General features: G+C 37.9%; 1 protein-coding gene across 2 annotated transcripts in view; it reads left to right on the top strand.

Moving 5' to 3' along the window:
* PFKFB1 (6-phosphofructo-2-kinase/fructose-2,6-biphosphatase 1) overlaps window positions 1-23,455 on the top strand; it is a 507,147-nt gene that overhangs the window by 134,621 nt on the left and 349,071 nt on the right. For both annotated transcript variants that reach the window (XM_044089060.1, XM_044089061.1), the window contains exons 3-4: window positions 16,632-16,728; window positions 16,865-16,931. In XM_044089060.1, the coding sequence (XP_043944995.1) occupies window positions 16,632-16,728; window positions 16,865-16,931 (164 nt within the window). The remainder of the gene's footprint in view (window positions 1-16,631; window positions 16,729-16,864; window positions 16,932-23,455) is intronic.

Genomic DNA, 23,455 nt, shown 5'->3' with positions numbered 1-23,455 from the left:
GCAGATGTCCTGACTCTGTTCATCTTTTTAATACTTTGGTTACCTCTGTTAACCTCAGATCTTTAGACACTTGTCTATTGCACATGGCTGCCCACTCACTAGGGTAAGAGAAGAACAGAAGAATCCAGGGGCTCACATTGCTGTGTTTTCTTTTTACCCTTGTGCTTCCCAACCATCAAACTATCTCCAGTGAGACTCAAGTCGATTCATTCCTCAGTATTGGGGGGATAACCACCATCAGGTTTACTGGAGCGAGAGCTTTGCAGTGAAGCTGTTATTGAGGCAACCATAAAAGTCGCTTGCTACTTTGTTGGCATTCTGGAAATGAGGACGCTATTATTTATTTGTGTAACCCCTCACCCAGTGCTTATGCACATGCGTAGTCCCATGTAAATGCCCACCAAAAGCTGTTGCCAGTCAGTAGCTTGGTGGACTGTAGACATGCCCTTAGGTCATGGCCCACCTCCTTCCTCTGAAGGTCTGCCACATCATGCGACTGGCTCCACCTCTCCACTCCCTGGATATGCACACCCACTTCCCCTGTCTGTTCTGTTAGGCATCCATGCCACTAATTAAACTTGGATCTCCAGGGCAATAGTCAGGGCTTTATCTCTCTATGCAACTGGGGCTGGCTGGACAGATTTATCTTTTTCATTTACAGTATCCACTATAATCAGCCATTGAAACTACCTCTGTCATGTCACAATTTTATTTTTTATTCCCACCCCCCCCCGTGATTAATAAACCCCTATCACATATTGGCTTATTTGTTTTTTGCCAGCTCTTAATATCTTAGGACACCAAGAGAAGAACTAGAGAGCAAGGTATAATGGCCATCATCCATTGTGGGCTAGGAGGATTTTTGGGTGCTCCTAATACCTCCCTCCATTGGCTGGAAATAACATTGCAGTGGCTGCTATTCTGGACCTGTTGCAAGTGTGCAATTCAGCATACCTGCAGTTCTGACCGGAGTGCCTGTGCAGTCCTTGACAAGCTTGTGTATGTGGAGATCTTACAAATGGACACCAACATCCTCCCTAGGGTGGGTGCATATGGCATCGACTACTCATCCCATCATTATCCCTCTCTGGCTGCCACCTCCAATGTCAAGACTGCTACTTGAATCTGAGTCATCTGGGGAATAATCATGGCCAAAACTTCTATACCATAGACCCAGCTTTTAGCTTGTCACAGCTGCACAGATTACAATTATTGCCGGATGATCTGTTTCTGTAATGAGTTTGGCACCTCGTACAACAACAGTCTCTTAGGTTGTTAAAAAATATAAAAAACAATACAAAAACATCTCTTTTTACAGGTTGCAAGCCTCCTAAATCCTCCTGACATGGACTTCCTTCTTAACTATGCTTCAAGATTTTTGCATTGGAGGTCATGTTTTTCAAATGTGTAGGCATCAGAGGATTCAGTGTGAAAAAATTCCATAATGATTACATACCTTCTAAATGCACACATTTCTACACACAGTCACTATATGATATCAGCCCATTTCCTACTCAATTTTACAGCACCCCAGACAGCAATAGTGAATGCTTCTTCAGCAAAAAATCCCTCACCCACTGCTCTCAGAATAACAAACACATTATGTCCTGTAAAATTCCAAGGTCATTACCATAGTTGCTTGTGATAAGTTCCAGTCTTTAGCATCTTAGATAATACAAAAATACTACTTGTGATGAAGTATAGGAAGATAGTTTTAATATCTTAGTTCAGAAACTATTATGTGTCCTTTGTCTGTCATTCTTTCTGTTATATTGTCTTATTTTCTTCTCTGTTTGCAGACCTTTTTACATCTTATTGTTTTAATAGAAACATTTTTGATTTATCTTCAAGAGTAACATGAAGGATATTTACTTCTCATCCATCGATATTGCTGGAAACAGTACTGGCATTATCTGAAACACAGTACTCATGATTTCAAAATAACATTTCTTTTTCAACTTTTGGATTTTTTTTTTTTGTTTTGAGAAAAAGTAGTGGAATGCTGTGAAAGAATATGGCTAATCATTACAGTTATACTGAATGACAGTCAAGGAGCAGACCCACGTAATTTTCTACTCTACTCATATATACACATATCACAGACACCTGCATTCACCAATCAACACCCTGTGTCAGTAGGTCCAGTAATTAGTTTGCTCGCCCAGCTACCAAACCCATCAATCACCACATGTCCTTGCTTGACCAAGTAGTCTCTCTATGCAAAATAGGGTTTAGGATTTCATCAAATATATTCCTGTCTCACTGGTGCTGGACTATTCAGATGCTAATTTCAAAACTGAGTTTATAAACTGGAAATGTGTAAATTCTACATCACTTGAAATAATGTTTTATCCTGAAGAAGCCCTCACAAAGATGAAAGTGATCATCAAAAAAAAAAGTGCTATTTTTTTTGGACTGAAAGAATGTTTCCATATAAATTTTTTTTCCAAAACAAGAAGCAATACAGTAGGTAAAGGGATAATCTCTCTCCAAAGTGCCCAGAGTTTTCTCCTTAATATGGTTTTAACTTTTTCTTTATTATGAGGACAGCAAGAAATGGAAATAGATGATCCACTGTGGTGACCCCTGATGGGAACAGCCAAAAGAGAGAGTTTCTGTTATTTCATTTATTTATTTTACATTTGTTTACCAGGGATGTCTGACTGGGTCAGTAGCCCTTTTTCAGTGGAGGCCCAGGGAGAAAAGTTCCATTACAAAAAGACGTTACAAACAATATTAGGGCTAAAGAATTGGTATGGCACAGAGACAGAATCTTATAGTGGTCATAACAGGGACAAAGGGGCTGGCAGAAGGAATTACGATACATAATAAGGAAAGAAGCATTAGCTAAAAGGCACCACTAGTATATTTAAGGGTGGTGGTTGTTTAGTATTTTGACATTTGTTTATTAATAAGATAGACAGTGACTAAAATAAAATTGCAAAATTGTGATAAAAACATGTATATGAATATATGACAATTGTTTGAATGACCATTTTGTTGAAAGAATTCATTCAGTAAAAATGTTTGAAAGCTCTTTTCTTTGAAAAACAATTTTATTGAACTTCTTATAACTGAAACATTACACTTTCAAAATCATCTCAGGAAATATATTTGAAAAGGAGTTTTTGCAGTAGGCAAGTAACCTGTATCCCCACTGGGGTAACCCCCCCCCATTTCTTTAATATTGGTCACACAATTATAGACAAAAGTGAAAATATACACACAGGGAATCACATGCTGATGTGCAAATAAAAAGCTTATGAGCAGCACTGTGTAGGTATAAACAATCACTAGGTAAATCTTCTTCACTTATTTCTACATTTTACTTCTGTATTATGCCACATTCAGTGAAAGGGAATTAATTGAATGATTATTCAACTAAATGGGCTATCAACCATTTGAATTCAATATTTGGTCATTCAATGAAATGGGCATTTAACAAAATGTCAGCAGTCCCTCACTGTCTCTCTCTCTTTACACACACACACACACACACACACACACACACACACACACACACACACACACACACACACACACACACATATGCACATATTATATCAAGAAAAGTAATTCTAAAATCAGCTGGAAGACAGTTAACCTGTTTGATGCAAATACAGTGGCAAATCCACCTTACATTGCTAGTAATGAAGAAGCAATTGTGGTGTTGTGCTACCTATAAAGTATGAACATTTCTTTTAGATAGTGTGCTAGTAATGTATGGTGAGTATTCCAAAACTACAAGATCTCTACTAGTTGTCATCCTAGCTTCTTTAGTTAGATAGCTGCCAGTGCTACTGTATGTGTAGCACATATGAGTTGTTTTGTCCACAGCCTTATGGATGTGCCTGGAGAAAAGTGATATAAGATCAAACCAAGCTCTCAAATATTTAAAGCTTTTAATGGTATGTAAAGAATGACCATCAGCACCTGTTATGATCTATCATCCTTGCACGGGCTAAGACTGTTATGCATTCCAAATACTATGGTTTGTGTAGTACTAATATTTACTTTAGGTTTTCTTTCCTCACAGCCCTGACAGAGTTGGGTTTTAGTAAAGTAACTTACACATTAGTTTATAATAATTATTTGATTTCCAGATGACAATCTGATGATTTATTGATTTTCAGCAAGATAATAAGGTGCTTGGTATTCATGGAAAATAACAATGGCCCTAGAGGACTGACTCTTATGGCACTGCTGATGCAACTGGATGGAGAAATGACTGAGAGTTGGAGACAATTTAAGGACATTGACTTTGGGTTCTCTGATTAGAATATTGATGATTTACAAGATCAGAAACATTGGAGATTAATTAATTAGTGTCGTCTCAATAAGGATTCCATTGTTCATTGCCCGGTGAGGTACGTCTGTTATGGAATAAAAGCTGTATTTGCACTGTGATACTTTCTGAATTTCTGCTGATGACTTGTTAATAGGCCCTAGGCTTCAGTATGAGCATGGAACTGAAATTCTAGAGTCTTTTCCAGTATTTTTGTGAGAGGAGTCAGAAATGTAGTTGGTCTGAAGAGATCAGGGCTATGACTAAATGAATCTTTAGGGACAGGGATAACATTAGCTATATCCCATAAATCAGAGATTGCATGTTTTTATAGCAAAATTAGTATTGTGTCTTAAAACAATGACAATGAAAGTATCACAAGCCTCAAGAAATTTAGGAAACAGGCTGTCAGTGCCTGTTCTACTACAGCTAGGGATTTCTATAATCAGTTTATCCATTTTGCCAATGGAAATGTTCTATGCTGAAAGTCTGTATAAAATCATAAAATGGAATATGGACAGACATCCGTTCATCCATCCATCCATCCATCCATCCATCCATCCATCCATCCATCCATCCATCCACCCATTTTCTAAATCCCTTTTCCTGGTGATAATCACAATGGTAGCAAGCCAAATAGGGCATACCAGAATTTCTTATCCTCCATAATCCTGCGGAATCCCTAGGTATTCCCAGGTATTTCCAGGCAAGCTGAGAGATATAATTTCTCCAGCATTTACTAGGTCTGCACTGAGGCCTTCTTCTAGTGCCTATGTCTGCTATGCCTCCATGGGAAGCAGCCAGGGGAAATTCTTACGAAATCAGCTCAGATGACTTGTCTTGACAGAGACTAGAAGAGTCTTTACTGTGAAATTATCTCCAGTTCTGGAGTCCTCCTCTTTATCATGGAAACTGCTCTGTAGCTTTATGAAGAAACTGAATTTGTGCCACTTGTATCTGTGTTCTCTTCCTTTTTGTGACTACACATAGCTTGTGACTAATGGAGAGAAAGGTTGCATAGACTGGTAAAGTGAAAGCCTCAGACTATGCATTAACTTTCCTTTTATTACTATACTTCAGTACATTACCTTCAGCTCTGCTTCAACTATGACAGCACAGTGGTCATGCTACCTCAGTTGTGAATAACATTCCAACATAATTAAACTCATCCATGTGCGGTAGATTCTCCCTTCTCACCTGCAGATAGACAGTATTTTTTTCAGAGTTGATGCATTCTGTCATGATTGTGATGGAATCTGCATTGTTTCTTTAAAGTCAGATTTCCTGCTGTCAGATGAAGCTTTCTCAAAGTTTTTGAGGAGTATGATACCTTTTTAATGTTAACATACTCTCCAGCCCCCCTGCCTTTTTTTAAATAAAGGGACCACCACTCAGGTTTGCCAGTCCAATGGTACTGCCCCAGTGTTGCAAGCAACATTGAAAAGGTGTATTAGCCATGGCGTCCCAACAGTATCCAGCATTTGCAGCCTTCATATCTGGATCTGAAGCTCTCCCACAGCCTTGCCACCTCAGGAATGCTTAATTACTGCAGAAATCTCATCTAGAGATATAGAGCCAGCTACTCCAATTGCTTCTATAACTTCCTCCTCAGAAATGTATGAGTAAAGAATACAGTTATGATGGAAAGTGAATAACTCGTGTATACAATAATGGAATCACTACCGTAACATTTTTCAGCTCATTGTTATCAGTGGATGTCAACTTATGTTGTAAATGAAGTTGTTTAAAGAAATGAAAGTATGGTGACAAGGATCAAGTGGGCAAAGTTCTCCTTCCACTTTCTGAGAATTTCTCAATCAAGGTCATCATTTGTCCACTCTTGGTGAGAACAGCCTGAGCAGTGAACTGTTCTTCCTTCCTGAGTAACCATATGGTTTGCAAGAGGCTCTTTGTGGCTACCTGAAAGTCATTATTCATGCTGCTGTTAAACTCTTCCCATATATGGGCAATATTTATTTATTTATTAATTATTTTTTTTTAAAGAACATGTTATTTTTGCTGACACTAGAATCAGGGCTGCCACTTTCAAATCATATGACTTGGGAAATCCACAAATATAGAGACAAATACAGGGATCTTCTGGGACAACCTCATGTTGCCCTAGATTTGACATGGATTTAAGAAAAGTGAACTAACATTGAAGGATGAAAGGCTAATAACTGCGGCCCAGGATAATGCACTACATACACATTGGTTTACAACTTGAAAAAGCTGGAGAAATAGACAAATGCAGGTTCTGTAAAACAAAACTGGAAACAGATGCACATCTTGTTGCTGGGTATAAAACATTCATGGCAGAGAGCCTGTATATTGAAAAGCACAATAATGTGGCAAGACTGCTGCACTGGGAATTTTGTAAGTATAGAATTAGCTGAGAAGCATAGGAAACATTAACCACAAAGCAATATAAGGAATGATGACATTTATATCACATGGGATCACCCATTACCAAGTGTTCAAAAAATAGATGAAAAAAAATAGTTTATGAAAAGAAGTCAAAACTAGCATTGATCATTGAACTATACCAAGTGATTACTTTGTCCTATGTACAGAGAGATGCATAGTTATAAAGCACCAGGATTTGCAAGCACAAATGAGAGCAATGTGGAAGAAAGATTTCCAGACAGTTCCAATAGTAGTACGATCAACAAGCCTAATAAAAAAAGAATTTACAGTTGTACTTAAATATGCTATCAGTACATGTATGAGTTACAGGAGACAGTTCTGGACACATTGCAGGTACTGAGAGGTGCACTTTTAGCTAACATCAAAAACTGAAAACAATACTAATTTCATGAACTCTAATTGCACCCTGACTTAGGAACATGGTTCTTTCCTCTCATGGTATTAGAAACCCAAAATAATTAGAGGAAATTAAAAAAGGCAGAAATTACTGTATTTATCTGATAAGTAAACAGTTCCATTGTTTGGATGTTTAATTCCACATTTTGATCCCCCCCCATTGCTTATAATAAACTATATTTCTGTAATTCATAATATGGGATCTCCAGCACAACTTGGAATGTCAGTTGACTAAATATTCTTATTCACCAGTACTGTTAGCCAACAGGGTGCTGGTGGAGAAATGCTACTGTTGGCTGAAGGAGGAGAAGGCAGAAGGCATGGAGGAGAAAGGCTAGCACTGTGGTAGTGAGGGTCGGAACTTTGAATGTTGGCAGTATGACTGGTATAGGGAGAGAGCTAGCTGATATGATGGACAGAAGGAAGGTTGTTATATTGTGTGTGCAAGAGACCAGATGGAAGGGGAGTAAGGCTAGATGTATCGGAGGTGGGTTCAAATTGTTTTTTCGTGGTGTGGATGGGAGGAGAAATGGCGTAGGAGTTATCCTGAAGGAACAGTATGCTAAGAGTGTTTTGGAGGTGAAAAGAGTGTTGGATAGAGTGATGTTTATGAAGCTGGAAATTGATGGTGTAATGATGAATGTTATTAGTGCATATGCTCCACAAGTCAGGTATGCGATGGATGAGAGTTGGATGAAGTGGTGATGACTGTACCCAAGGGTGAGAGAGTGGTGATTGGAGCAGATTTCAATGGGCATGTTGGTGAAGGAAACAGAGGGGATGAGGAAGTGATGGGTAGGTATGGTGTTTAACAAAGGAATGCAGAAGGTCAGATGGTAGTGGAATTTGCGAAAAGGATGGACATGGCTGTGGTGAATACGTATTTTAACAAGAAGGAGGAGCATAGGGTGAAATACAAGAGTGGAGGAAGATGCACACAGGTGGATTATATCTTATGTAGGAGGGCCAGTTTGAAGGAGATTGGAGACTGTAAAGTGGTGACCAGGGAAAGTGTAGTTAGGCAGCATAGGATGGTGGTTTGTAGGATGACGTTGGTGATCAAGAAGAGGAACAGGAGTGTGAGGGCAACACCAAGGATCAAATGGTGGAAATTGAAAAAGGGTATTTGTGAGGTAGAGTTCAGGGATGAGTTAAGACAGGCACTGGGTGGCAGTGAAGAGTTGCCAAATAGCTGGGTAACTACAGCAGAGCTAGTAAGGGAGACGGCTAGAAAGGTGCTTGGTATGACATTTGGACAGGGGAAGGATGACAAGGAGACATGGTGGTGGAATGAGGAAGTACAGGAGAGTATACAGAGAAAGAGGTTGGCAAAGAAGAAGTGGGATTGTCAGAAAGATGAAGAAAGTAGACAAGAGTATAAGGAGATGAGGTGCATGGCAAAGAGAGAGGTGGCGAAGGCTAAGGATAAGGCATATGAAGAGTTGTATGAAAGGTTGGACACTAAGGAGGGAGAAAAGGACCTGTACCAATTGGTTAGACAGAGGGACCGAGCTAGGAAAGATGTGCAGCAGGTAAAGGTGATAAAGGATAATGAGGGAAACATACTCACAAGCGAGGAGAGTGTGTTGAGCAGATGGAAAGAGTACTTTGAGGGGTTGATGAATAAAGAGAATGAGAGGGAGAGAAGGTTGGATGATGTGGGGATAGTGAATCATGAAGTGCAATGGATTAGTAAGGAGGAAGTAAAGATAGCTATGAAGAGGATGAAGAATAGAAAAGCTGTTGGTCCACATGACATACCTGTGGAAGCATGGAGGTGTTTAGGTGAAATGGCAGTGAAGTTTTTAACCAGATTGTTTAATGAAATTTTGGAAAGTGAGAGGATGCCTGAGGAATGGAGAAAAAGTGTTTTGGTACTGATTTTTAAGAATAAGGGTGATGTGCAGAGCTGTAGTAACTACAGAGGGATTAAATTGATCAGTCACAGCATGAAGTTATGGGAAAGAGTAGTGGAAGCTAGGTTAAGAAGGGACGTGATGATTAGTGAGCAGCAGTATGGTTTCATGCCGGGAAAGAGCACTACAGATGCAATGTTTTCTCTGAGAGTGTCGATGGAGAAGTACAGAGAAGGTCAGAAGAAGTTGCATTGTGTTTTTGTAGACTTAGAGAAAGCATATGACAGGGTGCCTAGAGAGGAGTTGTGGTATTGTATGAGGAAGTCGGGAATGTCAGAGAAGTATGTAAGAGTGGTACAGGATATATACGAGGGTAGTGTGACAGTGGTGAGGTCTGTGGTGGGAGTGATGGATGTGTTTAAGGTGGAGGTGGGATTACATCAAGTATCAGCTTTGAGCCCTTTCTTATTTGCAATGGTGATGGACAGGTTGACAGATGAGATCAGGCAGGAGTCCCCGTAGACTATGATAGTATATCTGTTTCCCGTAGACTATGATGTTTGCAGATGACATTGTGATCTGTAGTGAGAGTAGGGAACAGGTGAAGGAGACCCTGGAGAGATGAAGATATGCTCAAGAGAGAAGAGGAATGAAGGTCAGAAGGACTAAGACAGAATATATGTGTGTGAATGAGAGGGAGGATAGAGGAATGGTGAGGATGCAAGGAGTAGAGTTGGCAAAGGTGGATGAGTTTAAATACTTGGGGTCAATAGTTTAGAGTAATGGTGAGTGTGGAAGAGAGGTGAAGAAGAAAGTACAGGCAGGTTGGAGTGGGTGGAGAAGAGTGTCAGGAGTGATTTGTGACAGGCGAGTACCAGTAGGAGTGAAAGGGAAGGTCTACAAGAGGGTAGTGAGACCAGCTATGTTATATGGGTTGGAGACAGTGGCATTGACAAAAGGCAGGAGTCAGAGCTGGATGTGGCAGAGTTAAAGATGTTAAGATTTGCACTGGGTGTGACGAGGGTGGACAGGATCAGGAATAAGTATATTTAGGGTCAGCCCAGGTTGAAAAGTTTGGAGACAAAGCCAGAGAGGCAAGATTATGTTGGTTTGGACATGTGCTGTGGAGGGATGCTGAGTATATTGGGAAAAAGATGTTAAGGATGAAGCTACCAGGTAACAGGAAAAGAGGAAGGCCTAAGATAAGGTTTATGGATGTGGTGAGAGAGGACATGCAGGTGGTTGGTGTGACAGAGCATGATGCAGAGGGCAGGAAGAAATGGAAACAGATGATCTGCTGTGGCGACCCCTAACGGGAACAGCCGAAAGAAGAAGAAGAAGAAGATGATGATGATGAAAGAGATTGTTTATAAAAATTCCCACCCATCAAATGCATGATGCAGAATCAAACACAAACATAACAGTCTTTTTGTGTGAGAAATAGAATGTATTTTGTATTATGTTAAACAAGTACAGGTACAGTTTGTAGGCCAATGGCTTATACTAAACTGTAACAAAAACTGCAAAAAGAAATGCTTGGCTTCCTATTACTAGGATGGTAAACCTCATAAACCCATACTGTTTTTGTTAATAAGTAAATCATTTTAAAATTGTTAAAAAGGAATAGCTAATTTATTTACAGATAAACTTTGCTGTCAGGTGCTTTTCTAGTCACAGGGAAACAACTGCAAGCAGTTTGCCATATCGGTATTGTTCTGCATACAGCTTGCAGAGCAAGTTACCAAAATAAATGCATGAAAATCTGATGCTCCTATTGAAGGCACCCATTGTTTTCATATATAGGAATCTGCAATTTATTTTTCAGCTGGAGCTGTGTTATCCATGCATAATGTCACTTGCAGGATGTGGTAGTTTTGTTGTCTGTCAAAAAGTTCCATCTAGAAGTATAACCTCCACAAAACACACAGGCACACACAACATGAAGGCCATTAGCCGTTTATGGATTAATGAATGAACCTCTGTCTTTTAAAAGAGCACTAAATAACCCCATTTGCATATTCTGAAAACTGAACCCACTGACTGTAGATGAGTTGTAAAATTCCCCCTAAATGCTCCACTCTCAGGGAACCATTCCTTTCAGCAAAGCATGTAAGTTAAACACAGATTAAATTGCTTTGTATCATCCTTTGAAAAGATTAGGAGCTGACCACACTATAATACAGGGGATTCTGACTATCTGTTTTATAATCAACTTGTATGTGTTACCCATGGATGTCATGGACTTCCCCTTGAGAGCTCCATACACTGCAGGAGTATTACAAATGGCTATGATTGTTTTACTGCATAGACTAATAATTTAGCATAAACTCGATAGTGCATGGTACAATGTTCTTATGTATAGAAATTGGCCCATGTGACACCATTCCTATACTGTCCTACCTACATTACGTAACTGATCATACTATTATCTATGTCAGTAAGGCAAAGTAGTACTCTTTGTGACCCAGCAAGATAGTATAACAAATAGACAGTCAACAGAAGTACCAAAGTTCTGAACTTATAATGAAAGTGAGATGTGGAACTTAAAAAAAGCAAGCCCATTTCTTTTTATCACATTTTTGTTTATTTTATACTACATTGCCATACACTATAATAATAATGTTCTGTGTAAAAATGTAATTAATGGTGCACTATTGCTAATGGTGTGCACACAGGCAAGTGTACTGTTGCTAATAGAACAGACCAAATGTCGCATCTGTCTGCCAAGGAGGTTTTTAAATGCCATATCATATGTGAATTTTTTGTCTAGGTACTCTGTCCAAGGGGAGTGCCTGTGCTATCCTGTGTGCGTATCAGGGTAATTGTTGTTAGCTGGTGCTGTCCTGTTTGTATCAGGATACTAGTACCCAGACAGTGCTTTCCTGTGTGTATCTCCTGTGTGTATCAGGTAAATTGTATTCAGCCAGTGATATCCTGTGTTCACTAAGGTAGTGGTGCTCATCCAGTGCTATCCTGTGCTTATTAGAGTACTAGTACTCAGTCAGTGCTATCCTTGTGTATCAGAGTACTAGTACTCGCCCAGTGCTGTCCGGTGTGTATCAGGGTACTAGTCCAGTCAGTGCTGTCCTGTGTGTATCAGGGTACTAGTACTCAGTCAGTGCTATTCTGTGTATATCATGGTACTAGTACTCAGTCAATGCTATCCTTGTGTATCAGAGTACTAGTACTCACCCAGTGCTATCTGGTGTGTATCAGGGTACTAGTCCAGTCGTTTGTCCTGTGTATATCATGGTACTAGTACTCAGTCAGTGCTATTCTGTGTGTATCATGGTACTAGTCCTCAGTCAGTGCTATCCTTGTGTATCAGGGTACTAGTACTCACCCAGTGCTATCCAGTGTGTATCAGGGTACTAGTCCAGTCAGTGCTGTCCTGTGTGTATCAGGGTACTAGTACTCAGTCAGTGCTATTCTGTGTGTATCATGGTATTAGTCCTCAGTCAGTGCTATTCTTGTGTATCAGAGTACTAGTACTCACCCAGTGCTATCCGGTGTGTATCAGGGTACTAGTACAGTCAGTGATGTCCTGTGTGTATCAGGGTACCAGTACTTAGCCAGTGGTATCTTGTGTCCATCAGGGTACTAGAACTCAGCCAGTGGAATCTTATGTCTATCAGTACTAGTACTCAGTTAGTGCTGTCTTTGTGTGTGTCAGGGGACTAATACTCAGTAGTACTTTATGTCTACCAGGGTACTAATACTCAGTCAGTGGTATCTTATGTCTATCAGGAGTATTAGTATTCAGTCAGTGCTATCTTGTTTGTGTCAGTGTACTAGTATTCAGTCAGTGCTGTCTTATATCTGTCAAGGAACTAGAACTCAGCAAGTGGTATCTTATGTCTATCAAGGAACTAGTACTCAGTCGGTGCTCTCCTGGGTACATCAGGGTACTAGTGCTCAGTCAGTGCTATCCTTTGTATAACAGAATAATGGTACTTAGCTGGTGCTGTCTTGTATGTAACAGGGTAATAGTACTCAACCAGTGGTAACTTCTGTGTATCTCAGTGGTAGTATTTATTAATTTCTTTGCTCCACTTCATCTCCTGTGGGACCACTGCTAACAGAGTGAGTTTGAGCAAATGTATAGAACTGAAAAAAAGCTTTTTATTAATATTTTTCTCAAAATCTTACCATAATATAAAACAAAAACAATAATTAAATCACTATTTGTAACATAATGGTTTAGCTTTTCTATGTCTTTTTGCTTTTGCTCTCCATGTTCACTGATCTCCAAACAAAACAAAATATCAATATCATATCTCTACATTCCCATCTTTCCTCTAAAATTGTTTCCAACTTGCTGAGTCACATCTCATACCAAGACCTCTCCAATCCGTTCTGTGTAACTTTATGTTATACCCTCTGTTTCAGCCTGTTTTCCTTTCCAAAGTACAGTCTCTGTATCCATACTCAGAATTCAATCTCAATGTCGTGAACAACAGATGAATAATATCAATGTCTCTGGAATTTCCTTCAAATGACTATCCACCCCAGCATCTTACCAATCTTATGTACTTATATTTTTTGTTTAGTAGGTAGATGAACTGGACCACTGGGGTCCCTTTTCAGTGATGAACTGGACCACTGGGGTCCCTTTTCAGTCATGACCTAGTTACACAGGAAAGTCAAGTATAACAATATTATATGGTGATACACAATTAAACAAATACAAAGAGATGCAATAATGTATTGGTTATAGTAATGTACCAAGATCAACAAAAAAGCAAAAAAAAAAACTGACAGAGGCGTGTACTTAACAATTATTAAAACTACATAACTACATATCACACATATTGTAGAGGAAATGCAATCCTGCAGGTATAAACAAGAAGAGTCAGTAAGCAGATATTTATAAGTCCAGTGCACCTGCATTTTTGCTGGCTGCTGTAAGTGCACTTGAGACTTGTTATGAAGGAAGAAAGCGTAGAGAGCTGATGAAGGGTGCCTGGGAGTGAGATCCAAATAGATAGGTCCAGGTGAAAAAATAAACCTCTGCCAGCACAGTCAAGTGAATAAAGGTGGATGGTATGTTACAGTGAAGTAAAGCCAAAAGACCTGAGAGACCAGGAGTATTGCTTGACAGAAACAAGTCAGTGTAAGGCCTTTTAGTGGTTCATGTAAAGAATATCATACAAAAATATGCTAATGAGAACATTAAATATTTGGGCAATCAGAAACCAGACAACCTGCTTGAGTGCAAGGCAATGATGGAGCTTCCTGCCATCTCAAACAATAAAGTGGAAGATGTGATTCTGCATTATCTGTATTTTTTTGCAGATATCTGTCAGAGGTGGAGACATTTTTGAAAATGGTGAATCTGACATTAGTGGAGGACAGAAGTACATTTGTTTTTAACACTGTAGTTTAAGCTTAGAATGTAAGTGGCATGTCTTCTCAGACCTCAAGATATATTATGATCTCCATAGTTTTTAGAAGTCCAGCATCAGGCTCAGTAAAGTTCCAGATGTCATTGCATAAGTTAAGATACTTCTGAGTGTCAAATACCTTTGTATTTATTTATTTAGCTGAGATTGATTTTGGGTCTCCAAGTTCCATAGCTAGATATTAATAAGCAGCTAGACACAAGATTTTGAAATATAGTAATGAAATTCTTTACTTAAAAATTAAACAATGTAATCTACAGATTAGATATGCAATCATGTATGTAGTTGCACAAAGAATGTAAAATAAAACTCTTTGGGTGAAGAGATGGTACTGGAAAACACCATAAGCTGACACATTTTACGCTGGACTAAATGAAGAAAGCTGTGCCTCTAAGTTGCAAATTTGGCAGCTTAATTCACTGATGTTTGAAGCAAGCATTATATATTCTCAAGAGCAATTTAAAGAAAAATTACAGGGAAAACACAAACTCCAACTTACAAAAATGCTAGGTTAAGCCCTGAATTTAGCAAGAAGAGTTCTATTAACTTTAGGAAGTTCCAGAGGGGTGTTCTGGCGTGAGGTAACACTGGGAAATACTCAGAGAACAGCTTTTAGGCAAAACCTCCTCTTCCTCATAAAGAAGTCCCAGTTCTTTACTTCCTTTGCCGTATCAAATTTTAAATCTAAATAATGTTCCCCAAAATAAACTAGAAAGTTCCAATCAAAATAAGACATCAGAATATTAAGACAGAAAATAAGCTGTGCTACTGTGTGCACAACGCAGTTTTACTTTCCAAAAACTGCTTCAGTTTTCCAAAAAACACAGGTTTTATAAGTTTCTCACATTTATAGTTACACCTCATCTTTACTAAAAATTATGCATGTTTTATTCAAATTTTAATAAGTAACATATTTCCTTCATCTGTGCAAAAAAAAAGTTGTAGGGTTTATACAGTTTTCTGCACTTCCATTAGGCTGTCCATGAATTAACTGTCTTTTGCTAAAGTGTAATATTATTATTCAGTATCTAAATTTGCACTAATGTTTTTAAATATTTGACATATAGGTATTGCATTTATAAAACGTTATTGTTTATATAAACAGATTGTGAAAATTTATATTCACAACACAACCAGGGATAAAAGTTAACAGTCCAAGCAGGAATTTCACACCCCAAATAAAGTTCACACAGCAAATTTATTAAGGTAACAATCCAACATCACTCTACTGCCTTGGGCAAACAGCCTTGTTGGAGTGACTAAAACACAATTACTCACATTATTAAATACTATTTTATTATTAATATTATTTATTTTACATTTGTTGACCGGGAATATCCGACTGGATGCTTGTCCATTTTCAGCGGAGGCCCGGGGAGAAAAGCTCCTCAGTAAAATTCAGCTAATCATTACAAGCAATACAGAGGCATTCACATTCATAGAGAGTAACAGACTTAACATAGCTAAGTAACGTATTATTCATGCTTAGTTCAAATTAACATACAGGTATTATTCATGCTTAGTTCAAGTTTACATATCAGGTATGAAGGTTGACATAGGTCAGTTTAAGGCGCAGTAAGATTCAAGTTTAACAGTTTTGGATAGGATACACTCAAGTATTCAGTTTAAAATTTAGTTATTCCATACTAGTGAGGTAGAGTAGAATAGAATAGTGAAGGAGTTGGTAGGTAGGTAGGTAGAGGGGAAGAAATTGTAACTGGATATTAGGTACTAAGAACAATTACACCAATAAAGTAATTAACCAATTACAAAATACACCTAATTTCAAAAGCGCTTTCCACCTACATTCCCTGTTCAAACCAACAGGTGTCAAAGTGCCATATTTCAAAATAAAAACAGTTTCCTTAAACAATAATTTATTTTTAAGAAATGAGGCATTTTCAGCTATAACATGCTTCAATATACAACCTTTCAGGTTTTGTGGGTTATCAACTTTTATCACTGGCCTTGTTGTGAATATTTATTTTGTTCTGGTTTTGTGGTTTGTAGACTGTGAAGATTTATATGGAACTCAAAAGAAAAATAAAACAAAAATAAATATGTTTAATGTTTTTAGTGAAATAACTCATTGGTCTGTTAGAATCAGATGGCTAATACTGCAACGCGTTTGAAGGCAACCTGAGAGACCTGAATCCAGTGCACTTTGCCATTGATATCATTAACACATTCTAATTTAACACCGATTGATATAGCATGATTGTAGAAATGCAGACTTAAAATAACTCATCAATTCTTTTCCCCTAGTTTTCAATCTAGGCCAATACCGCAGAGCGGCTGTGAAGACTTACCAGAGTTATGAATTCTTCAAATCTGAGAATGAAGAGGCCATGAAAATACGGAAGTGAGCTTTTCAAGATTCAAAACTGTATCTCTTTTTATTCCTTTGCCACTTTATTGTGCAAGTGTGAATTTTGATTTCCTTCATGTCAATCTGAGCCTTATCTTTCTTGTAATTTGGTTTGTTTTCTTCTTACTAGACAATGTGCACTAGCAGCACTGGAAGATGTTGACAATTACCTCTCCTTGGAGTATGGACAAGTTGCGGTAAGGCAGCTAGTTTCACAAAGCAATTCATCTTTTAAAGGCAGAGTCACAGTAAGAGCTTGACTGATAGGTCTGTATCAATGAATACGATCTTGTATGGAACGCTAGAACTAGCTGAATCAGTGTAAACATTATATACGATCTTGGATGGAACACTAGAATTAGCTAATCAGTATACACATTATATACAATCTTGTATGGAACGCTAGAATTAGCTAATCAGTATACACATTATATACAATCTTGTATGGAATGCTAGAATTAGGTAATCAGTATACACATTATATACAATCTTGTATGGAACGCTAGAATTAGCTAAATCAGTGTACAAATTATATACAATCGTGTATGGAACGCTAGAATTGACTAAATCAGTGTACACATTATATACGATCTTGTATCGAATGCTAGACTTGGCTAAATCAATGTACACATTATATAGAAAGTAGAGTTTCAGGTATCTGTGCAGGTTTCTAGATCACCTTGCTACCAATCTCCTCAAAGGAGACATGGGTTTTGAATTTAACTGGAAAAATAATAAGGAATAACTTACTGTATAGATGTTATACTGTGGGCTGCATATGGGACAACAGGATGACGGGTGCAGAACATGATGTTCCAAAATTCTCCCCTTCTTAAGTTAGAAAAGTAAAAAAGAACAATATATATAAAGAGCAACAACAGATATACAGTGACATATCTTATATTCATTCTGGTCTAGAGGGTTCACTTGGAGAGATGTTGGCCTGTTTTGTTAGAAAGGTCTTATCTATGAGACAAAATCTAGGATAATAAGTTGCACATTTTTTTATTAGCAAACATTTAAACTAAACAAATGTGAGGGTGTCAGGGATCGATGGTAAATGGAAACAAAATGGAAATTAATGTGATGACAAGGGACAAAAATAAAAGAAACAAGAATTTTCCAGTGCTGAATGTCTATAGAACACTACCAGTTCAGCATTTAGTACAGTGAAGGGATACAATGTCAGTAGTGGGAGTATAGGATGACAAACAACAACACATGCATAATGTATTTGGATTCATGAAAATATGCAAAAAAAATAATCTTGCCTAGATTTGGCTATTACTTCTTATTGTCACTTTATTTTATGTTTGCAAATATAATTCTGCACACCACTTACAGCAACATGATCTTGGTTGTATAGCAGGTTAGTACCTAGTTTAAGCAATAACTGACGACGTGGTGTGGTATATTGAAGTTTTAGTCACAGTTGATGTGGTTTAATCACAAGGGTGAAGACAGAGTGATTAAACAAAGGCAACCGTGGGTAAATCTTTAATATACCACAACCACAGAGTTGGTTATTGCTATTATACAATGACATTATTTAAAAAAAAATACTTACTTACTTTTCTTAAATAATGTCTTTGTATAACGGCAGATTACTGTTTTTCCGCTGGTTATAGTATACTGCTTCTTCATTTCGATGAACTGCGCATGCGTATGGGACTTGTGTTCCTACACATACCTCCAGTACATCAATGCTTTGAAAAGGAAGCAATGGAGAAAAGAAAGTCTCCGTTGCTCTGTTTTCTCTCTTTTTTTTAATTGTAAAAAAAAAAGGTTTTGGGGCACTTTATATTAACGGAAAAAAGACTGGGCGACTGGACCTTTTTCCGTTGGTATATTGTGGGATTTACAATGGGCATGCTAGTTGGGCTGGGCCAATCAGCGTGCACGTTTTCGAATATTAATCGGGAGTCATTGTATAATTTGTAATAATTGGAAGGGAGAAGTAATAGTCAAATATAAGCAAGAAAAGTATTTCATTTTCTCTTACATGTTTGTAAGTATCATTTGAGTGCACTGGTTAATGCAAAAGCAATAAACAGCAACATTTATTTGTTTGTTTGTTTGTTTTACATTTACTACCCAGAAATAAGCTTGACAATGACTTTTCTGTGCATATCAGTTGCTGGTGCATTAAGAAAGATAACACTAACAAATGTACATGACTATAAATGTAATGTATACATTAGTCAAGAGTCAGAAAGGCTTACCAAAGATTCATAAGCCTTAAAAAAGAAGGTTTCCACATTGTGGTAAGCCTTTCCAATTCAGAGACTGCTCTTCCCCATTGTTTTCCCCTGGCAATACAGTAATGCAGAGGCCAGTCTTGCTGGGGATGCCACATGCCTATGTGGCAGTTTGGAAAAGTAGCTAATGCTAATTAGCCATGTGCTGTCCACTGGAAATGGTGGCAGCATCATTTCAATCTGGCAGAGTGATTCAGAGACTCAAGATAACTTTTCTCTCTAGAAGAAAATGTGAATGCCATCTTTTGATGGAGGCCTCCCATTCAGTCCTATCATAATAGTCATGGCTTATAATGTGACTAAAGGTATGTATAACAAGAGTTGTGTGCTTGGGGATGTGCGTGTATCTCTGTAATGGAACAAATGTCACATGTGGCTGATTGGATATGTGTGTGTGTGTGTGTGTGTGTGTGTGTGTGTGTGTGTGTGTGTGTGTGTGTGTGTGTGTGTGTGTGTGTGTGTATGCTTGTGTCTGTGTGTGCTTGCACTCTGGAATGTAAATATGGGAGGATGACTCTGTAGGTATATGTGTACGTCTGTTGGAACGTGTGCATGGGTGAGTGTTTCTGTTAGTGTGAGTGAGTGAGTATGTGGGGTCTTATCGATGCTTGAATATCTGTGTGTGTGTGTGTGTGTGTGTGTGTGTGTGTGTGTGTGTGTGTGTGTGTGTGTGTGTGTGCGTGTCTGCGTGTGTGTTTGTGAGGGTATTTGTGCTACTGTGATATGTGTGTGGTAGGGAGATCTCTGATGCTGTCAGGTCCAACAACATACTGTTTGTTTCAAAGATATAGTAATTAGCTGCTAATGAGATGCTCATCTATGCAGCTTCACATTGTCTCTGAATTCGAGGTTATATTTATCATGCTAATTGAAAAACTCACATTTGATGGGTCTATATTATATATTTGAAGTTTCAAAACTTCGAACCTCATATGTTCGACAACATATGAGCGAAGTTTGAAACTTTGAAAATATAATAAAAAATTAAAAAAAAAACTTACCTGAATGCTCTGAGCAGGGGGCAAGCCTCCCTGCACCCTCCCATGTGGGGGGCGGGGGGTTGTGCCCACCACACCTCCCCTTCTTAAATATACCAACTTCGAGATCACACTTCAGTGCAGAAAAGGGAAATTTTCCCATTCTGCATCATACGGAGCCGTTACTTTTAACCTTCGAACTTTTCAAAGTTCAATCATATGGTGTTGACTATATGACATTTGAACTTTGAAAAGTTTGAATAATTAATAGGGACCCCATTAGACAATTAGAGATGATGGACAGAATCTGTCTGAGTTTAAGGAATCATATGCAATGTCAAAACTGTAGTTAAATTTAAGACTTAGAGATAACGCATTTATCGTTATACATAAAAGTAAAAGTGTCAGGTCTTGAATGAAGTGCAAAAATGATTCCATAAGAGCTCATCTTCTGCATTAGCCAGCTAGCATACAAAACACACCAATTATAATCTGGCAACAGTTTCTGTATATCACAGTTCTATAAATAAATCAACATGAAATAATTCTTACCAGTAATACCGACTATCAATTAAACGAATCTATTTTAGATTAACAGTTTGACTCCGGCAAAGCCTCAGTTGTTTGCTAATTTATATAATCATACCAGAGTTTTTCATAACACAAGTAACAACATGGAAAGGATGGAATTCTCTTTAATATTCTGAAATATTAGGAAACACTGAAACATTCCTTTGGCATTTTCTAGCACCCTACTTCCCATATTTCCTATCAAGATCAACACTTGCTTGTTCTGCAAGGATTTAATTTTAACAATCTGTCTCATTTTATATAAATTAAAATACAACTTCCTAGACTGCAACTTGACAGATCCCTCCATTACATAATAAAGCCCTCCTTTTGCTACTGCAGAACTATATATTTCTACCCGGGAGTGCAACCTTATCCCGCTGTATATTAACATAGACTGTTTGCATTGTATCATTCTTCTGCAAGCAAATTACAAATGTAGCATCATCATAATGTATGTTTATCCTATGCTGATGTTACTGAATAAGCATACATCACCTCCTTTCTTTTGTTCTGTACTGAAATAACTTATGTTTATTGTATTTATTGTACTATCCATTATATTAGTGTAAACATATAGCTGAATGGAATACCCAACAACAGTTTTGTTTGTTTGTCTTTTCGGCTTTTTCTGGTTAGGGGTCGCCACAGTGGAACTCCGGTCCGCTAATGATTGGCAGTAGATTTTTATGCCGAGTTGCTAGCCCGACGCCCAAACTTCAGCGAAGGCATGCCCATTCACACATGTCTTTCTGAGGCCACTCGACCGCGGGGAGGACATGCAGACTCCACACACAAGGCACTCCAGCCGAGAATTGAACAGGAGAACCTCTTGCTGTGAGGCAACAATGCTACCGCTGTACCACTGCAGCTTTTTTTTTTCCTATTCTCTTGTACTTTATTGTATGCGTATCCTATGCAGATTTTACTTTGTCTGTACTTAAATTACCTGTGTTTATTGCATTTACTGTACTAACCATTGTGGAGCTTTTCTCCCCGGACCTCTGCTGGAAATGGGCTTCTTGCCCATTTGGACTCTCCCAGTAAACAAAATGTAAAATAAATAAATAAATAAAAATAAAAAAATAAATGTAATCACCCCCAGTGCTTCTCTGTCTTTGTTATACTATATGCAGCAAATAAATGATTAATTTTACCATACTAAAATGAAACTGGCAAGCAATCATTAGCCAAAGCCAGACACAAACCTTCAGTGCAGTTCTGGTTAGTTATCTTCTCAAACTGGATATTTATTTTGACAAAACATGACTGTGAAGAATTAGTCCCAGAGTGGAGCTGCATGGAAAGCAATTGGCATCCACCCATTTTTTTATTTTTTTTTATTTCTCCAAGTCTTTTGGGTTTCTAATACCATTGTATATATTGTGATGTATATTTGATGTTCTGGCAGCTGTAACCCCCTTTGTGTAAGCTGAAGTGACTTGCGGTATGGCAGTGTTATGCTGGTCTGCATCCTCTCTGTGAAATCAGATTTTGGAGTTTATAATATTCCGTTAAATACCTTTTGTTTTTATCAACATGGATATAATTTATATATAAGCACAGAAAGATCACATGGCTTGCAGCAACTATATACATTTTATTTATATCACTGTCTGTAGTTTAGCAGTGGCATACATGAAGCTGTGTGGTAAACTCAATAATCCCCTGAAGCAAAAGCATTAACTGAATATATGTAATATATACCGTTGTTGAAAGTAAATAAGACTATGCAAGAACTGAGATCCTGTCCTTTGAAACTGACTTATTGTAATTCCTTCTACTCATATTTAAACTGAAAGCATCTGTTTAAATAGGTATGCCTTGACTGAGCAATTCTTCAAACTTTCATGAGGTATGTTTTAGTATTCTCTCATTTCAAAGTTGCTGATCTTTTTAGCTTTCCTTTGCAGTACTGATCATTACTGCAATGGCATATGAGAAAAGATATTCAGTATACCCCGTAGTGAGAGGTTATAAACAAATATAAACAACCACAATATTGCACTTTATTTTACATGTTTCAAGTATCATTTAGTGAACTGTTTCATTTGGGAGCAGAATAAAGCAACAGTGTCTTGACCGAATCAGAACAAAGTTGTATTTTGGTGGCTATGGCTGATGTCATACACATGTGGGTAAGGTGGACTATGTATAATTAAATTAATACAGCTTCCAGATGTTGTATTATGCGACTCATGCCCAGGTCCGGTTAGCATTTGAAGGCTGCATTAATTCTAGTTCTGCAATGAAGTGCTATTATCTAGTTCCCAATAAATATAAATGTGGGGATATTTTGCGTTGTTTCATATGTTTGCAAATATTATTTGGTGCCATGCTTAATGGGGAAGCAAAATTCTGTAATGTGTTCTTGATGTGAGACTAAAGTAATACAACCACAGCTAAAGTGCTGTCTGCATGATCAGGGTAATGCAGGTGGTATTGATATAAGGTTGAAGTAATATAGATATAAATAAAGTGCTTTGCATATGACTGAGCTAATATAGCCTCCATATACCACTCTGTGCCATACACAATAGAATTAATACATTCTATAGGTGCTATTCTCTTCATGATAGAATTAATACAGATGGGGAAAGGAAACAGATTTTATCAAGCGGAGCTGAAACATTTTGCTTTGTACTTTATGACAGTAGTGAAGCAGTATGCAAGATTTTTTGTGGTATTGATTGTGGAAAAGTAATATATGGCATTGCACTGCTGAAAAGAGAAGGATAAAAGAAACCTTGTTTGCAAAGGAAGAAAACGGCAGTACGTTTGGTTTTAGTTATATGCTACAAGGCATGCCTCCTCATTAGTGCTAACCATAAAATACTCTTATGAGTGTCACATCTTTATGAAGTTGTAATCATTGGGATACTGGTTTGCTCCAATGTTCATTGATTTCTATATTGT

Source organism: Protopterus annectens, chromosome 12.part0, assembly GCF_019279795.1.
Source record: "Protopterus annectens isolate FY-2018-M chromosome 12.part0, PAN1.0, whole genome shotgun sequence".
NCBI lineage: Eukaryota > Metazoa > Chordata > Ceratodontiformes > Protopteridae > Protopterus > Protopterus annectens.
Note: the sequence above shows the minus strand (reverse complement) of the source record. Positions and strands in the feature narration are given on the sequence as shown.